General features: G+C 46.3%; 1 protein-coding gene across 1 annotated transcript in view; it reads left to right on the top strand.

Annotated features, from left to right (window-relative positions):
• The window catches only part of LOC308552499 (maestro heat-like repeat-containing protein family member 1), a gene marked incomplete at its 5' end in the record, with an annotated part of 81,961 nt that overhangs the window by 18,115 nt on the left and 49,471 nt on the right, over positions 1 to 14,375 (top strand). The window contains 13 exons of the mRNA XM_081127756.1: positions 1,433 to 1,549; positions 1,778 to 1,825; positions 2,600 to 2,744; positions 3,427 to 3,470; positions 4,196 to 4,355; positions 4,842 to 4,894; positions 5,470 to 5,577; positions 7,944 to 8,060; positions 11,178 to 11,300; positions 11,660 to 11,812; positions 12,527 to 12,652; positions 13,007 to 13,086; positions 13,683 to 13,818. Coding sequence (XP_080983882.1) covers positions 1,433 to 1,549; positions 1,778 to 1,825; positions 2,600 to 2,744; positions 3,427 to 3,470; positions 4,196 to 4,355; positions 4,842 to 4,894; positions 5,470 to 5,577; positions 7,944 to 8,060; positions 11,178 to 11,300; positions 11,660 to 11,812; positions 12,527 to 12,652; positions 13,007 to 13,086; positions 13,683 to 13,818 — 1,410 coding nt within the window. The remainder of the gene's footprint in view (positions 1 to 1,432; positions 1,550 to 1,777; positions 1,826 to 2,599; positions 2,745 to 3,426; positions 3,471 to 4,195; positions 4,356 to 4,841; positions 4,895 to 5,469; positions 5,578 to 7,943; positions 8,061 to 11,177; positions 11,301 to 11,659; positions 11,813 to 12,526; positions 12,653 to 13,006; positions 13,087 to 13,682; positions 13,819 to 14,375) is intronic.

Here is a 14,375-nt window from a genome sequence, read left to right as displayed (position 1 = left end):
TTGTTTGGGACTCTCTGCACTTCCTGGACTTGTATGTCTATTTTCTCCACCACATTAGAGAAGTTTTCTGTCATTATTATTATTATTATTATTTTAAATACATGTGGAGATTTATATTTATTGAGAAGGTATTTACTTTTTTGGTTTTTTTAATCCTCACCTGAGGATATTTTTTCCATTGCTTTTCAGAGAGAATGGAAGGGGGAGAGTGAGAGAAACATCATTGTGAGAGAGACACATTGATTGGTTGCTTCCTGCAAGAGCCCCAACCAGGGCCAGGGATTGAGCCTGCAACCAAGGTATGTGCCCTTGGCCAGAATTGAACCTGGGACCCTTCAGTCCACAGGCCGATGCTCTATCCACCAAGCCAAACCATCCAGGGCTGTCATTATCATTTTTTAAATATTTTTTTTTATTGATTTCAGAGAGAAGAATGGAGAGGGAGAGAGATAGAAACATCAATGATGAGAGAGAGTCATTGATCGACTGCCTCCTACACGCCCCCTGCTGGGGATCGAGCCCGCAACTGGGGCATGTTCCCTGACTGGGAATCGAGCCTCGATCTCCTGGATCATAAGTCTATGCTCAACTGCTGAGCCACACTGACCAGGCTGTCATTTTTTCAAATAGATTTTCAATTCCTTGCTACTTCTCTTTTCCTTCTGGCACCACCATGATGCAAATATTTGTATGCTTGATGTTGTATCAGATGCTCCTTAAACTATCCTCATTTTTTTAGATTCTGTGTTTTTTTTTGCTGTTCTGATTGGGTGTTTTCTGTTACCTTATCTTCCAAATTGTTGATTCAATCTTTTGTGAGAAACCATATTTTTAATAAGCTCTTCAGCCAAGGTTGGAGACAGCAGAGACTGCTTCCAGCTCTGGATCACACAGGATAGGGGAACGGGGGTTGGGGGGCAGGGGAGTAGTGGTTTGGGGTATCAAGTGGAAACAATGGCATCATACCTAAAAACAAAGTCCTAAATCCTCAGAAGGTTAATGGAAAGCCTGGAATCTTGAGGACTGGGCTCTCAGGACTTGTGGGATTTGTTCCTGGCTTTCCCTAGGAAGGCTAGAACATGGGACCTTCCCTGGACTCAGATTCTCCCCCCTACCCAACACTCCTGCTAATTTTCATATATCTGGGGAAATAAGGTGCGGGCAAGCTAAGAGCTTAGAGTTCTCCAGGAAGGTGGTGGGAGCTGAAGTGGTTTAGAACTTTAAGGAGAAGTACAGAAGTGGTCAGGTTCAGTGGCTGGTGGTCTGTCATCACCTGGAGCCCACTGAAGAGTCACACTGGGCTTGGAGTCAGGAGATCTGAGCCCCTCACCTGCTTTGGTCCTGTGTGTTCTCATCTGGAGCATGAGGGGTCCTACTGGCAGTCCCTGACATTCCTACCTGTCTTGTCATATAATGGTCTGTGACCCCACAGGTGCCGAAGGTCCTCTTGCACTTCATTGAGATGCTAGGCCAGCATAACTACTTGGCCCTGCCCCAGGGGAACACCATCATCAACTATATCATCAAGCTCAGCGTGTGTGACCCATCAGTGAGCAGGGGCTGGGGCAAGGAGGGGACTGAGGGTGGGAGCAGTCCTCCAGGGAGGGAACAAGAGAAAGGCAGAGTTGGGAGCAGGAGGGAAAGAAGAGGGTACACCTGGCACATGGGAAGAGCCTTTGGCCTCTAAAACCCTGAGCAGTGATCCAGGGGAGGCCTTGAACCCAGATACTTAGCTAGCATTTATTTCAGATTTAAATCTTTCCTTTTCTTATTCCAGAATGAAGAGGAGGACACCCAAATAATGTGTTCCAAAATTCTACAGATGGTACAAACAGCTAGGGTCAAGCAGGCCTCTCCATTTCCTCCTCCCCTGGCTCCCTACATCACTACCCTGACCCCCGGACTACATTCTATGCCCTCCCTTGTAATCCCTTGTGGTGTCTCACCCCTCTCCCCACCTCCATTCTTTTTCACTCAAGCACCTGGGGCTTCTCTGAGAAGTGCTCAATGCAGCAAAAGAGGGTCACTGGGTGGTGGATTGGGAGGCTTGAGTTTGAGTCCTGCTCAGCCAACTTCTAGCTGTAAAGTACTGAGTAATTTGTTTTCCCAGGTGTAGTTTCTTCTTTCATAAAAAAGGGGGTGATTCTACTGCCTGTTTGTTCTTAGCAACCTCTAGGAATTCTTGGAGGCTCATACAAGCTGATTTGTGTCAGAGCTGAGGAAAGGGCTGTGGGAAGAAAAGGACTTGAGATTTACTCTCCCTTCCAGTAAACTCTGCCTCCTAACCTTCAGCATGTCTCTGTCTCTGCAAGGTTCCTAAATGAATGTGGTTACAAGCCACACATTCCAAATTGCAAGAAGCCCTCATTTATTGAATCAAGTTCTTCCTGCTGTAATTTTAATCAGGGCCTTGGTTATATTTTATCAATATGGGAGGGAGGGGAGAGAGAGAATGAATATGAATGGGTTGGGGGGGGCTGTGTATACAAACTTCAAATGTCACTCCCTCCAGGTAAGAACAAAGTCATGGGGTTGGAGAACTTAGGACTGGGGTTGATTTGGGTCTTGGCATTGAAGCTCTTGCCACATCTTCTGCCAGGTATCTTTGCCCAAACTGATCACTTTGGTGTGTGATCCCAACAACACCATGGCCTTTGTTCCTCTGTGTAAGGCAGCCACAGAAATGGCTCTGAAGGCCCACTCCCTGGGCAAGTTTCCCTACCTCAGCAGCTTTCACTTAAGCCGTAAGTACAAGGGTAGGGCTGCCTGTGGAAAAGTGCTCACTGTGAAAGCTCAGGCTGTTGTGGGCATGGAGTGTTGGGCTTGGGGGCTGTCAGGGCTGGCTGAGACACTGCAGGACTGTTGGGTATGGGGGAGAGGGTGCAGATCTGAGGGGGAGGCTGTAGGTCCCAAACCTGGGCCATGATGGGAAGAGTAAGGCAGTGGCTTAAGGCCATTTAACCCCATGGATGAAAAGGGGATGCCTCTGGAAGACCCAGTTCTTTCTTGCCTTTATTCCTCATTTTAAAACACTGGAGTTGAGATGTATGAACACTGTTAATTATAAAGTAATGAATACACAAACATTTCTGACCCTTAGTTCTTCCTTTGCCCCAACTCTGAACCTCACTCTGTACTCACCCCATCCCTGACCTCTAACCCCAGTGGGAGTCAGGGTTAGAGTTGAGATGTCTGTTCAGCATATTACTTGGTGTGTGTATATTTTTTTATAGGCTGAAAATGTAATGATTTGTTTGAGTCAAAATGTCACAGGGCCCCATGGTATTGGCACTGATGTTCCCTCTCCACTTTGCTCTTTCTCCTCCTCTGAAGTACTGATGGGGAGCCGCCAGTGGAGGCTGGAGGGTGAGCATCCTAGAGTGTGCACTGACTCTGTCCTCTCCTTTTATCCCCTCCTTAACTTAGCCACCCAGTTCATCTCACCTCAGAGACTCCTGACCCATCTTGTGGTAAGTGAAGCTGGGATGAGTGTACGTCCAACCATTCTTCCATCCACCCATCAGTCCGTCCATCCATCCATCCATCCATCCTTCCAATCATTTCACAAATAGTTGAGTGTACTCTATTTCAGGCATTATGCTGGATGTAGAATGAAGAGCTAGGGCCTAGTATCAGGGGGACCAAAGAGCTTGGAGGAGGGAACTGGGAGCATAGTGGTGGGGTCTGAAGATGGGAAAGGGGTTTGGGATGAGAAAGGCCTAGCCTGTCTCCTATGTGACCTTATCCTAAGCTGCTCTCTGTTGACCTTGGGCAAGTCTGCATGCCTTTCTGGATGACTGTTCTGAGTTTCTCTATTTGCTCAGACACTATGAGCTAGACATTATGAACCTTTGGAGTGACAAAGGTAGACCTGCCCTTGAGGTATTCACAGTTTTAGTGGGGGAGACAGGCCTGGGAACAACCATCTATACTCCAGTGTGACAAGTGTACTAATAGACGAATACACAGGGTGCAATGGGATCTTAGAAGAGCAATGAGCTGACACAGTCTTCAGGAGTCAGGAAAGCATCACAGAAGAGGTGATGTTTTGAGAGCATCTTAGAGTATGTAGGAGTTCAACAGGTGGAAAAGAAAGGGGAGGGTTAAGCTCCAGCTCTACCATTCTATGGGTTTGTTTTAATTTTTTTTCTTCTCTTCCTTTAAATCTTTTCTTTGCCTTCCACTTGCTTCTCAGGTGTTTTCCCAAAAGCCTTATAGAGAAAACAAGTTTGGTGCAAGCTCTCTAAAGCTTCTACATGCCCTGCATCCTATCACTTCTCTGCACCCCGTTATCCACTCCAATGTGGGCCAGCTGTGGACAAAGGCAATCCCACAGATGTTGAAGATACTGGATGGTAAGGGGTTGGTTAGGAGTGGGGAAGGATGGAGCTGGGACAGTGGGCAGACTCCAGAAGAGATGGAGTCTCGAGGTGCAGGATGGACCTTCCTTGGGGTGAGGAGAACTGAGATCAAGCTCTCTGTCCCTCTGAGATGCTGTTGGATGGGTCTGCTTACTTGGGCAATGTTCAGCACTGAGCAGATACACAGTCCCAGGTTCTGTGGTTCCAGATATCCAGAATGATTCCTGCTGCTTCTTACGGGCAGAGGATCAGGGAAGAGTGTGGGCTTTGGAAACAGACAAACCAGTTTTGTATCCTTGCTCTTGACACTGGCCAGCTGTGTATGTTTCACCTTTGGAAAATCATTCATCTTCTGGAGCCTCTGTAAAGTGGGAGAGCAGTTATCTTGTAGGCTCAGTGCCACATAGATTTTAAATGATTTTTTTCTCCCCGGCTGTGGCCTTCTGGTTTGGTGGGTCCCCGTGGTCTCTCCTTTCCTAGATCACACTGAGAAGAACCTGAATCAGGAGGAGTGGGAGGACAGGCTGCTCCAGGTAAGCACTCACCAAGAGCTATCTCCCTTCCTCACTTGCCTTCTTTCCCCTCTTTAGGATCCTGAGGGAAGGTAGCCCCAGAAACCCCCCAGAGACTCCCTGCTCAAGCGAACCTCTTTCTGTGGTCCCCTTGCCTCCTGGCCTCTGCATCAGAGTATCTGAGTATATCCTAAACTTTGACTCACCTTCCACACCCTCAAGGCCCCGTATCAAGGGGGAGTAAGGGAAAGAGCCCTAGCTGTGTGTCCTTGGGCAAGTTATTTAGCCTTTGCATGTCTCAGGTTCTTTGTCTGTGTCTGTGAAATGGAAGTAACTCCTGTCTTCCAGAATTAAATAGGATGATATGGGAGACGTCCTTGTAAATTGGGAAGGGCTTCCCACCTGTAACTGGCATTACCATCACTGTCACGGCATTATGATTCTCCAGTCCTGACTAACTCCCACCATGTATTTCACATCTTTTTCCATGTTTACAGACCATGACCCTTGTATTTTGCTGCTTCTTGACCCTTCTTCTGTGGGGCAGGAAAGCCCTGCCACTGTCCTTTGTGGTTCTCTTCTCCCTTCTTCCACAGTTTTTAAGTCAGTCATTAGTGGCCATTGATGATGACAGCTGGCAGGAGCAGCTCACCAGGGTCATCTTGGAGAGGATAAGCTACTTCAATGATGACAACTTTGAGAAGGTGTGTATGGGTGTGTGGCAGTTGCAAGGGGGGAGATTGGGGTGGAGGGTGGTGCTTGGGTGCAGTGGGAAGATTATTGATTTTAGAGTCAGATTTAAGCAAGTTAATTCAAGGAATATTTGAGGGCATCCCATAGATTAGGGGCTGTGCTTGGTGTTGGAGATACAGAGCTGAGGAAGAAATATGGGCCCCTTCCCTCACAGAGAGCAAGGTCTGTGCTGGCGACAGCCTGGGGTCTCGCCTTCGCTTTTCCACGGGCTCCCAGTTTAGTCTGGATCAAGCATCTTAGCGTCCTCAAGATTTCAGTGGCCTCACTTGGGAAGCAGCAAAAGTAACTTCTGCATCACAGGACAGAGAATGAGAACTGAACAAGGATGCCTGTGAAGGTGCTTTATTAACTCAAAAGGCTAAATAGCTTGATAGCTGTCGTCATCCCTACATTGCAGATCAGGAAACACAATCTAGAAGGATTTAGAGTCTTAAGCAAATTATTGGTAAAACTGGCACCTGAATCCAGGTTTCTTGATTTTGAATATTGTTTTCCTGTCACCAAGCAACACTTTATTTGGGCTCTGGGGGGTTTCCAAAAAAGAGGTCTTATTTCCAAGGATGTTTGCTCTCTAATTATTAACAAATATTTATGAAGCACCTACTGTACACACATCTTTGTGGATGGTAGACTAGGAATACAAAATGAAGTGAGCTGGAATTCTGATCTTATTAAGTCAGTTATTAAAAATGTGTACTAAGTGCCTAGAGCAGAACAGACACTGGACTGGGCACAGGGTATTCCTGTAAAAGACACAGACTGCCTTCAGGAAACCATCGTCTGTTTGAGTGAATAGACAAGAAAATGGGCAATTGTTCTAAGTGTTTTAAGTGTCAGGGTGGAAATATGCACTGTGTGCTTGGGAGCACAGAGGAGGCCTGTGGGGCCTTGGCAGAGAAGTTTTCTCAGAGGCAATCCCCTGTTTAGGTTTGCTTAAGACTGTTCTGATTTTAGTGCTGAAAGTTCTGTGTCCAGGGAACTGCCTCAGTCCTGGGCAAACTGGGAAGATGAGTAGTCATCTGCCAGCTAAGCAGAAAAGTAGGTGCCTTAGGTCAGGTTTAATTGATGCAGAGCCTAAGGTGAGGATTCTTGTCAAGTGACTTAGAAAGGAAATGCTCTTGGGAGAAGCTGTGATAGAATGAAGGACGCAGGATAGGGGAGAGGAGAGGCTAAGCAAGGATGTGGCCTGATCCCATGGGAGCCCTGGAGGGAAACTGCACGGCAGAGTCTATCCTTCCTGGAGACAAGTGAGGGGGGTTTTGTACCCCCTGCTCCCCAGCTTGTCTGTCGTTGACTCAAGGTTTCCAAGGTTGTTCCAGTGCAGGAAGGGGAGAGGGGACAATGTGGCTCGCAGGCACCTGGGGCAGAGGCCCTGGTCCCACCGGGCAGTTCTTCCCCAGAAGGCTACAGGGGTAACTACTCACAAAAGTTGAAAAAAAAGTTTGGGTTCCATTGAAGGGAAGGAACCCAAAGGTCTGCACAAGGAACCATAAGTGTTTGCTAGAGGGGAAAAGATACTCACAGAGAGGGGGAGTTAAGACATTCATTGAACAGCTGTATGTCCTGTGTGCCTACTGCATCAGGCACTGTTAGCATGGGGGCAGAGCACTGAACCAGATAGACACTGCTCCTGAGCTTGATTCTCACCCAAGATGTGGGGTTGGGGCAAGTGAGAAACTAACTGAACAAATCCATAAACAAGATAATGAGTGGTTGTGATGAAGCTCTGAAGGAAGGGAACAGGGTGGTGAGTTGGAGAGGAACTTAGGAAGTCAAGGAAGGCTCACTGAGGCGAGATCTGAAAGCTGAGAATGAGACATTTTGAAGAGCCCAGGGAAGAGGGTTCTAGACAGGGAACGTAGGAAATGCAGAGACCCTGAGGTAGGCAGTGGGCGAGTCCACGCAGGTTGCATTACAAGGTAGACAGGGCAGTGTGCAGTAAGCAAGGACAAAGGCCACTGAGATTCAGAGGAGGGAGAGAGAGGATTACATAAAAGTATTTTTTCAATTATGCAATTTTGATATTAAAATTATGCCAATTTAAGGAACTCTGTTTATTTCCTAACTCAAAGGGAGAAGTATGTGGATCAGGGAAAGTTCCAAAGGATGATCCCTAAGAGGTTGAGACATTAGAAATGAAGCTTTCTCTTCTAACTTGAGCCCTTGCTCCGCAGGATTGCTGCCTTACCCAGACGCCCCAGAGAGCAAGGGCTGGGGCCAAGGATGGAACTGTGGGTGAAGGTGGTGGCTAGGCTTGCAAATGCCTGCCCTAACCTATTCCAAGCTATGCATGACCCTGCCCTCCTACCTCTCCTAGGTTTTTCTATATAAATTCTTTGGTTTCTCCCTGCGGACCTCAAGGAATGAGAAACTGGTGAAGATGATGCTCTCCTCCATCCTCCAATCTTCCCATGAGAACCTGCAGGAGAGGGAGGTGAGACAGAGGGCACTGGCTAAGCATTTTCAGTTTAAGAGTCAGGATAGCAAGGTGGCTAAAAGCTCTGGCCTGGCAAACAGACCACCTGAGTTGGAACCCCAGCTCTGCTACCTACTAGCTATGTGTCCTTGAGCAAGTTAATAAACCTCTGTGTGCCTCAGTTTCTGCCTCTGTAAGAGGTACCTTTCTCATAGGATATTTCCTAAAAAGTTTTGTTTTTTTTAAAATTTTGAAATAATTTTGTACTTAAAGAAAAGTCGCAAAAAAGAAAAAATCCCAAAGAATTTCTGTTTATTGTTTGCCCAGATTCCCAAAATATTAACGTTTTTTCATGTTTGCTTTATCATTCTCTCACACACATAAATTATTTAATTTATTTATTTACTAACACAATTATTGTATTTTCTGAATCTGAAGTGGAAGCTGAAGTCATGATGCTCATTTACCTCTAAATACTTCAGTGTAGGTTATCTAAAAATATATTCTCCTACATAAGCACAGTACAGTGATGAAAATGAGGAAATTAACACCTCTACACCACTGTTATCTAATTTATAGGCCCAGTTTGAAAATCACCAATTGTGCCAACAGTGTGTTTTAGAGCAAGAGAGAAGCATTCTTTTTTCTAGTCTGGGGTCTAATTCAGAATCAAACCGTGCATTCAGTTGTCATCTCCCTTTATTCTTCTTCAATCTGGAACAAGTTCCTCCTCTTTATCTTTCATGACCTCGACATTTTAAAAATGTACAGCCCACTCATTTTGTAGAATGTCCTTTGGTGTTGGTTTGTCTCATACTTCCTCATGATTAGATTCAGAGTGGGAACTGTTGGTGGATACCACAGAAGTTATGTGTGTTGTAGGATAGTTTTAAGGATTAAAATGTAGAAACACTTATGTGCCAAGCAATACCTGGCACATAAGCACTCTCTTACGTGTTGATTACTGGTAGTGCTGGTGTCCAGGCTGTCAGGCCTTCCCTCTCCAAGGCCCTTCTCTGGCCAGGTTCTCAGAGCATCCATCAGCACCATGGTCAGCAGCAGGTATTTACCAAGCCCAAGGCGCAAACAGTATCAATGAGAAAGACATGTACAGGAAGGAAACAGCCAACTATACACAACAGCCTTACTAAAGGCTATGTGAGCAGTCACTGAGGCATAGTGCCCGGACTTGCTGGGACTTGGGTTGGTTGGGGCGAGTTTAGGAGGAAGGAGGCAGATATTCTCACTTGACATAATATTTTGAGTCAAAATTCAGGAGCTTGGGGAGCACATCTAGAGAACAGTCAGTGGTCTAGTGGGACTGGAGTGTGGAGTTCTTTGACAAGGAATTAAAAGTGACCTCTCTGTTAGCACTTGGGGACAGATTGGATATAGAAGATAAATATAATAAGGGAGAGGACATCTGGGATGGTTCTTGGGTTCCTGGTCTCTTGGTGGGAGGAGAATGTTATCCTTCCCTAAAACCAGGACTGTGGGACAAGAGGGGGAGGAAGTGGATGCACTTAGTTTTTGATTGGGGGTGGGGGATTTGAATGCCGGGTGGAGATGTCCAGTAACCATGTAGACCTGGAACACAGATCTAGGCTGGATGTCTAGATTTGGGAAACGTATTTTTCCCATCTGTAAAATGGGGATGATAATAATTACTTCAAAGCATTAGTGTGAGGATCAATGAAATAACATGTATAAGGCAAACTAAAAACTAATATTCTTTTTTTTTTTTTTTTGGTTAATCCTCACCTGAGGATATTTTTCCATTAATTTTTAGATAGAGTGGAGGAGAGGGAGAGGGAGAGAGAGAGAGACATCAATGTGAGAGAGACACATCGACTGGTTGCCTCCTGCACTCACTCTGACAAGGGGCAGGGAGTGAACCCATAACCCAGGTATGTGGAGAACCTGAAACCTTTCCGTGCCCTGGCCAACTCTCTAACCACTGAACAACACCGGCCAGGGCTAAGCACTAATATTCTGATGATGTCAGTTACGATGATGATAATGATAATGATGATGACCAGGATAAGTGACAGCCATGGCTAACGGAGGACTTAAGAAGAGGGACAGAATAGAACCCCCTTCTGATACTAGTCACTCTTTTCTAACGAGGTAAAAATTTCCCTTCATCTACTTGGAGTCCAAAAGTCTACAAGTCCCACTAAAATTTCACCCCTGTCAAGAATCTGTGTTTTAGAGCCTGTCACCGTCCCGAGGTACCTTCCACTCTGCCTTCTCTTGTTGCAAAGTCTTAATGGTGGCCCTTCCAGCACAAATGAGCCAATTGGCAAACGGCCTGCACCTGAATGTCTGTGTTGAGCAGTTCCTTAGCTCCTTGCCCAGGCATTCTTGTTGAGTAAGCTCTAGGACGAGGCTTGGCTGAAGTCAAAAAGCCCTGCTATGAGGCGGGGGGATTTATGTTAAAGACTGTTCATGGCAGGAACCACAGAATCCTCAAGCCTTTGCGCTTTTGGCTCTCTCTGGGTTGTTGATTCCCAGATCCACACTTCCAGCTCCAACTTTCAGGCCCCCTGACACTGAAAACAGTTCCATAGTTGTTCTGCCACTACCTCCCATACACCACATCCAGGAACTTGCTCCTTTCTCTCTTTCCAACCTAGACAGGCCTCTTTTTCACCTGCCTATTTTGGTCAGAGTTACTGCTGTTTCCTGTTCTCCTAAACTAGAAAGACTGGCATTGTCTGTAAGTCTTCCCTGCCTTCCATCTCCTCTCTGACTGGCTATCCAATGCTGTAAATAAGGTGCCTGGGTCTTGTTCTTCCCCTCTGTTCCCTCCTCAGAATGACCATTCTCTGAATTTGTAGTGCATATAAAAGTATTCTCTATTGTGCAATGTTGGATTTGATAATACCAAAATTTTGCAAATATGCAACTCTAATTTTTCTTAATAATTTGCTTCTTGAATTATTTCTTGCAAAGATATTTGGTTCTCCATCTGGACTTTAAACAGTTCAAGGCTAGGGAACCAAATTTCCCTTCCATTTCTTTCCTCTCCTTTTCCTCTCCCTTCCTGTCTCTAAATCCAGTTTTTTGGGGAACATAGCAGGTGCTTGGCTCACCCTTAGCTGTGGCATGGGGTTGAGCTTATCTTTGTTACAGGGCATTGCTGTGGCACTCAGTATCGTGTCCATGAAACATCTGAAGATAGTCCTGGAACAACTGCAAGTGTATAGTGCTACACTCACTGACAAGGACTCATCATTCATCCTCAAACTTGCAAAGGTGATGTCATTCCCAGAGGGCTCTACCAGCCCCCCACAAAGCCTTCCAAGGCATCCCTATCACTCCAGCTCCCATTTCTCTGAGGCCTTATCACTCACCTATAAATGCTGCTTTTCCCCTCTAACCAACTGTGGGAAAGTTTCACCCTCCCCTCCCTTTCTCTTGCTCCCTCATGTCCACACTTCAGGCCCTGGTATCACCAGCTGCACCCCCCACCCCCGCCAAGCTGCTCACCATTCCACAATCCCATCTTCTCTCCCACATCCTCTGGGCAACCTTCTCCTCTCTCAACCTCCGTTTCCCCATCAGGCAAGGAGGATAAGGTGAGGAGAAGGCAAGTTTCCCCCTTCCCCCTACAGGAACACCAACAAAGGGAATGGATGCTGGTCTGTAACACCATCTACTTAAGCTATAGTAAGATTATTTTAGAGAGCAAGGGAGCCATATTCATGCATTTGGATGCCATCTTGGCCTTGGTCCTGCAACACTACCACAACTGCATTTTGGAAAAGGTACTCCCTGCTTACTCTACTTCTCCAACATCCCATCTCTGCCATCTCTTCTCTTCCCCTCCAAGAAAAAGATGCCTGGCCTTGAATGGGAGTCAGGGGGTGGGGCTAGTACAGTGACTTCTCCCACATTTCAATCCTTTCACTTAATCTTGCTACTATGAGACTCTAACTGGCCCAAGGAGGAGACCACAGTAATTTTAGGTCTGTTGAAAAGTGTCCCCTTCCCTGCTGGCATGCTACTATGTGACGTGCCTTTGGGCTCTTCACTACCCTCTCCGATGAAGGGATGAGAAAAACCTAAATTCCCTAGTGTTCATAGGAAGAAGCATTCAGGGGAAGTGGAAGGAGTCCCATACTGTTTTCCTGCCTTTGCTATTTGTCCAAAGCACGGGCAAATTCTCCAGGGTTGGAGAAGAAGCCCTTTCCATTCCCAACTAGACATCCTTTGGTAGAACTTATTCAAGGGAAAGACAATACCTTGAGAAGCAAGGAAGCTCTATCTATCTGAATTTAAGAGTTATATAGAGGGGACTCCGGAAGGGGGTTGGTGAGAAGGGTGGCCCTGGGCTGCCCTCAGAGGGAAGATGCAGAGCATCAGTCTAAGGAAGGCTACAGGAGGCTTAGCGCCTCATCCCCCAGGCTTCATGTGAGTAGTGTGCCCTGGCCTGGGACCATTCCCGCCTTGGAGGTCTCTGAGCATGCTGGTTCACTCAGGATAAGGACCTGAAGCTGAGTTACCTGAATGCCCTAACCGTACTGACAAATATCCTGAGCAGCCAGCAGCACATGGCCTTCCAATTCAAGTTCCCCCACAAGCTAGCAATTGTGACCTACATGCTGGTAAGTGCCTTGCAGGAGGGTGGAGGTGGGGATGCAGAGACGAGGGAGGATGGGTCCCTGTGGAAACCGTTGGTAACACTCCTAGGCTAGGCCTGAAGGTAGAAGCCCAGATTTTCCAGTGTCCTTTTCCTGTCTTAGTGTTGCCTTTCTCATCCTCCAGGCAGGGGTGAGTGCTGTGGGGAAGGTGTGGTTGGGAATAGGACAGAGGTGCTGTCCTCAGAGTCTGGAAGTCCCTAAAAATTCTAGATTCCACCTTCTTATGAACATAGCCTAGGGTAGGAAGAGGCAGGGACAGACAAGAAAAATATGTTCACCATCCTCGTGTGTGTGTGTGTGTGTGTGTGTGTGTGTTAGGAGCTAATCAAGGAGGAGCCATTGAACTCCATCTCCAGCCCCATTAGACAGAAGGCAATGGACATCATCACTAACTTCAGGTAACATGCCATCCACTCTGTCTTTCTTGCCCTGGTTCTATTTCAGCTCTTTGTTCCTTAGTCGATCCTCTCCTCTTATTTTCTGCTTCTGCTTCTAGCATAGGAGGAGTAGTAGAAATTTACTGGACAATATCTTCCACTTCATTTTGCCGAGATTTTTTGGATGGGATTTTTCAAAGCACCTGGCAGAGACCACCTCTCCTATCTGCACAGACACTTGCTGTCACTTCTGCCCCAGGCTTCCTTTTGCTTTCAGGGCTGTCCTTGACTAGGCACCTCCCTTTCCACCACTGATGCCCCACTCCCTCAAAAACCTCTGGGGAACCAAAAAGTAACATATCATCTCAAATTAGCAGTACCCTTTCCCGCAATAGTCATGCCTCTTCTCTTTCCCTTAGCTCCTTTTTTTCCATCTTCCTGGCTCTTTCCACCCTTTCTTCCTGTTTCTTCCCTTGCTTCTTTTATCACCCTTTCTTCTGATAGCTTCCTCTTTCTTGCTCCTGCTTACCCCTCTGTCTCCACCTTCTCTTTCTGTACCTTTCTCAGCTGTATTCCTGGCAACACTGGTTACACTTTTTCTCCTCCCTGGATCTTAGGATGCTCAGGCCCCTCTTAGAGATAGAAGAAAGGGTAGAGCTACTCCGAACCTGCTTCAAGTGTGTGCTCTGCCTGCCATCCATGGAAACTATGCAAAAGGAGGCACCCAGTCCCAGGGAGGCCCAGGCCAATGTGGTACGAGACTCTTTAATGTTTCTCTCTTTGGTTTTATTATTTTATTTTTTAAGAGGCTGAGAAGTATAGGCCTGGCAGTTTTAAAGACAAAATCATTGGAAGGAAGTCCTCCTATAAGAAGGGCTTTTGCGGGGTCTGAGCTCTACCGGGATCTACTCCCTTCTACTCAGCACCGCCGCCACTTTAATAGTCTGGCCCAAAGGTAGACGCTCATCCCTTCCCTTTGTAACTGTTGTAAGAGTCAAGCCAAACTAGAAGACTCAAATATGATTTTACTGAATGTTCATAGGTAAATAAGTTCAGGGAGTCCCAGGATCAAGAGATCTGAGTCTATTTCTTATAGGGCAGACAGTGTTTCCTTGAGGAAGGAAAGAGGGATTCAGTTTTTAATTTATATTTGTATTTTTAATTCCTGGGAATTCTTGTTTTATTTTTATTTTTATTTTTTAAATATATCTTTATTGATTTCAGAGAGAAGAAAGGAGAGAGAGAGAGAGAGATAGAAACATCAATGATGAGAGAGTCATTGATCAAGCCCTGACCGGGAATCAAATCCC

The sequence above is a fragment of the Miniopterus schreibersii genome (genome assembly GCF_964146895.1).
Source record: "Miniopterus schreibersii genome assembly, chromosome: 2".
NCBI classification, from domain to species: Eukaryota; Metazoa; Chordata; class Mammalia; order Chiroptera; family Miniopteridae; genus Miniopterus; species Miniopterus schreibersii.
Note: the sequence above shows the minus strand (reverse complement) of the source record. Positions and strands in the feature narration are given on the sequence as shown.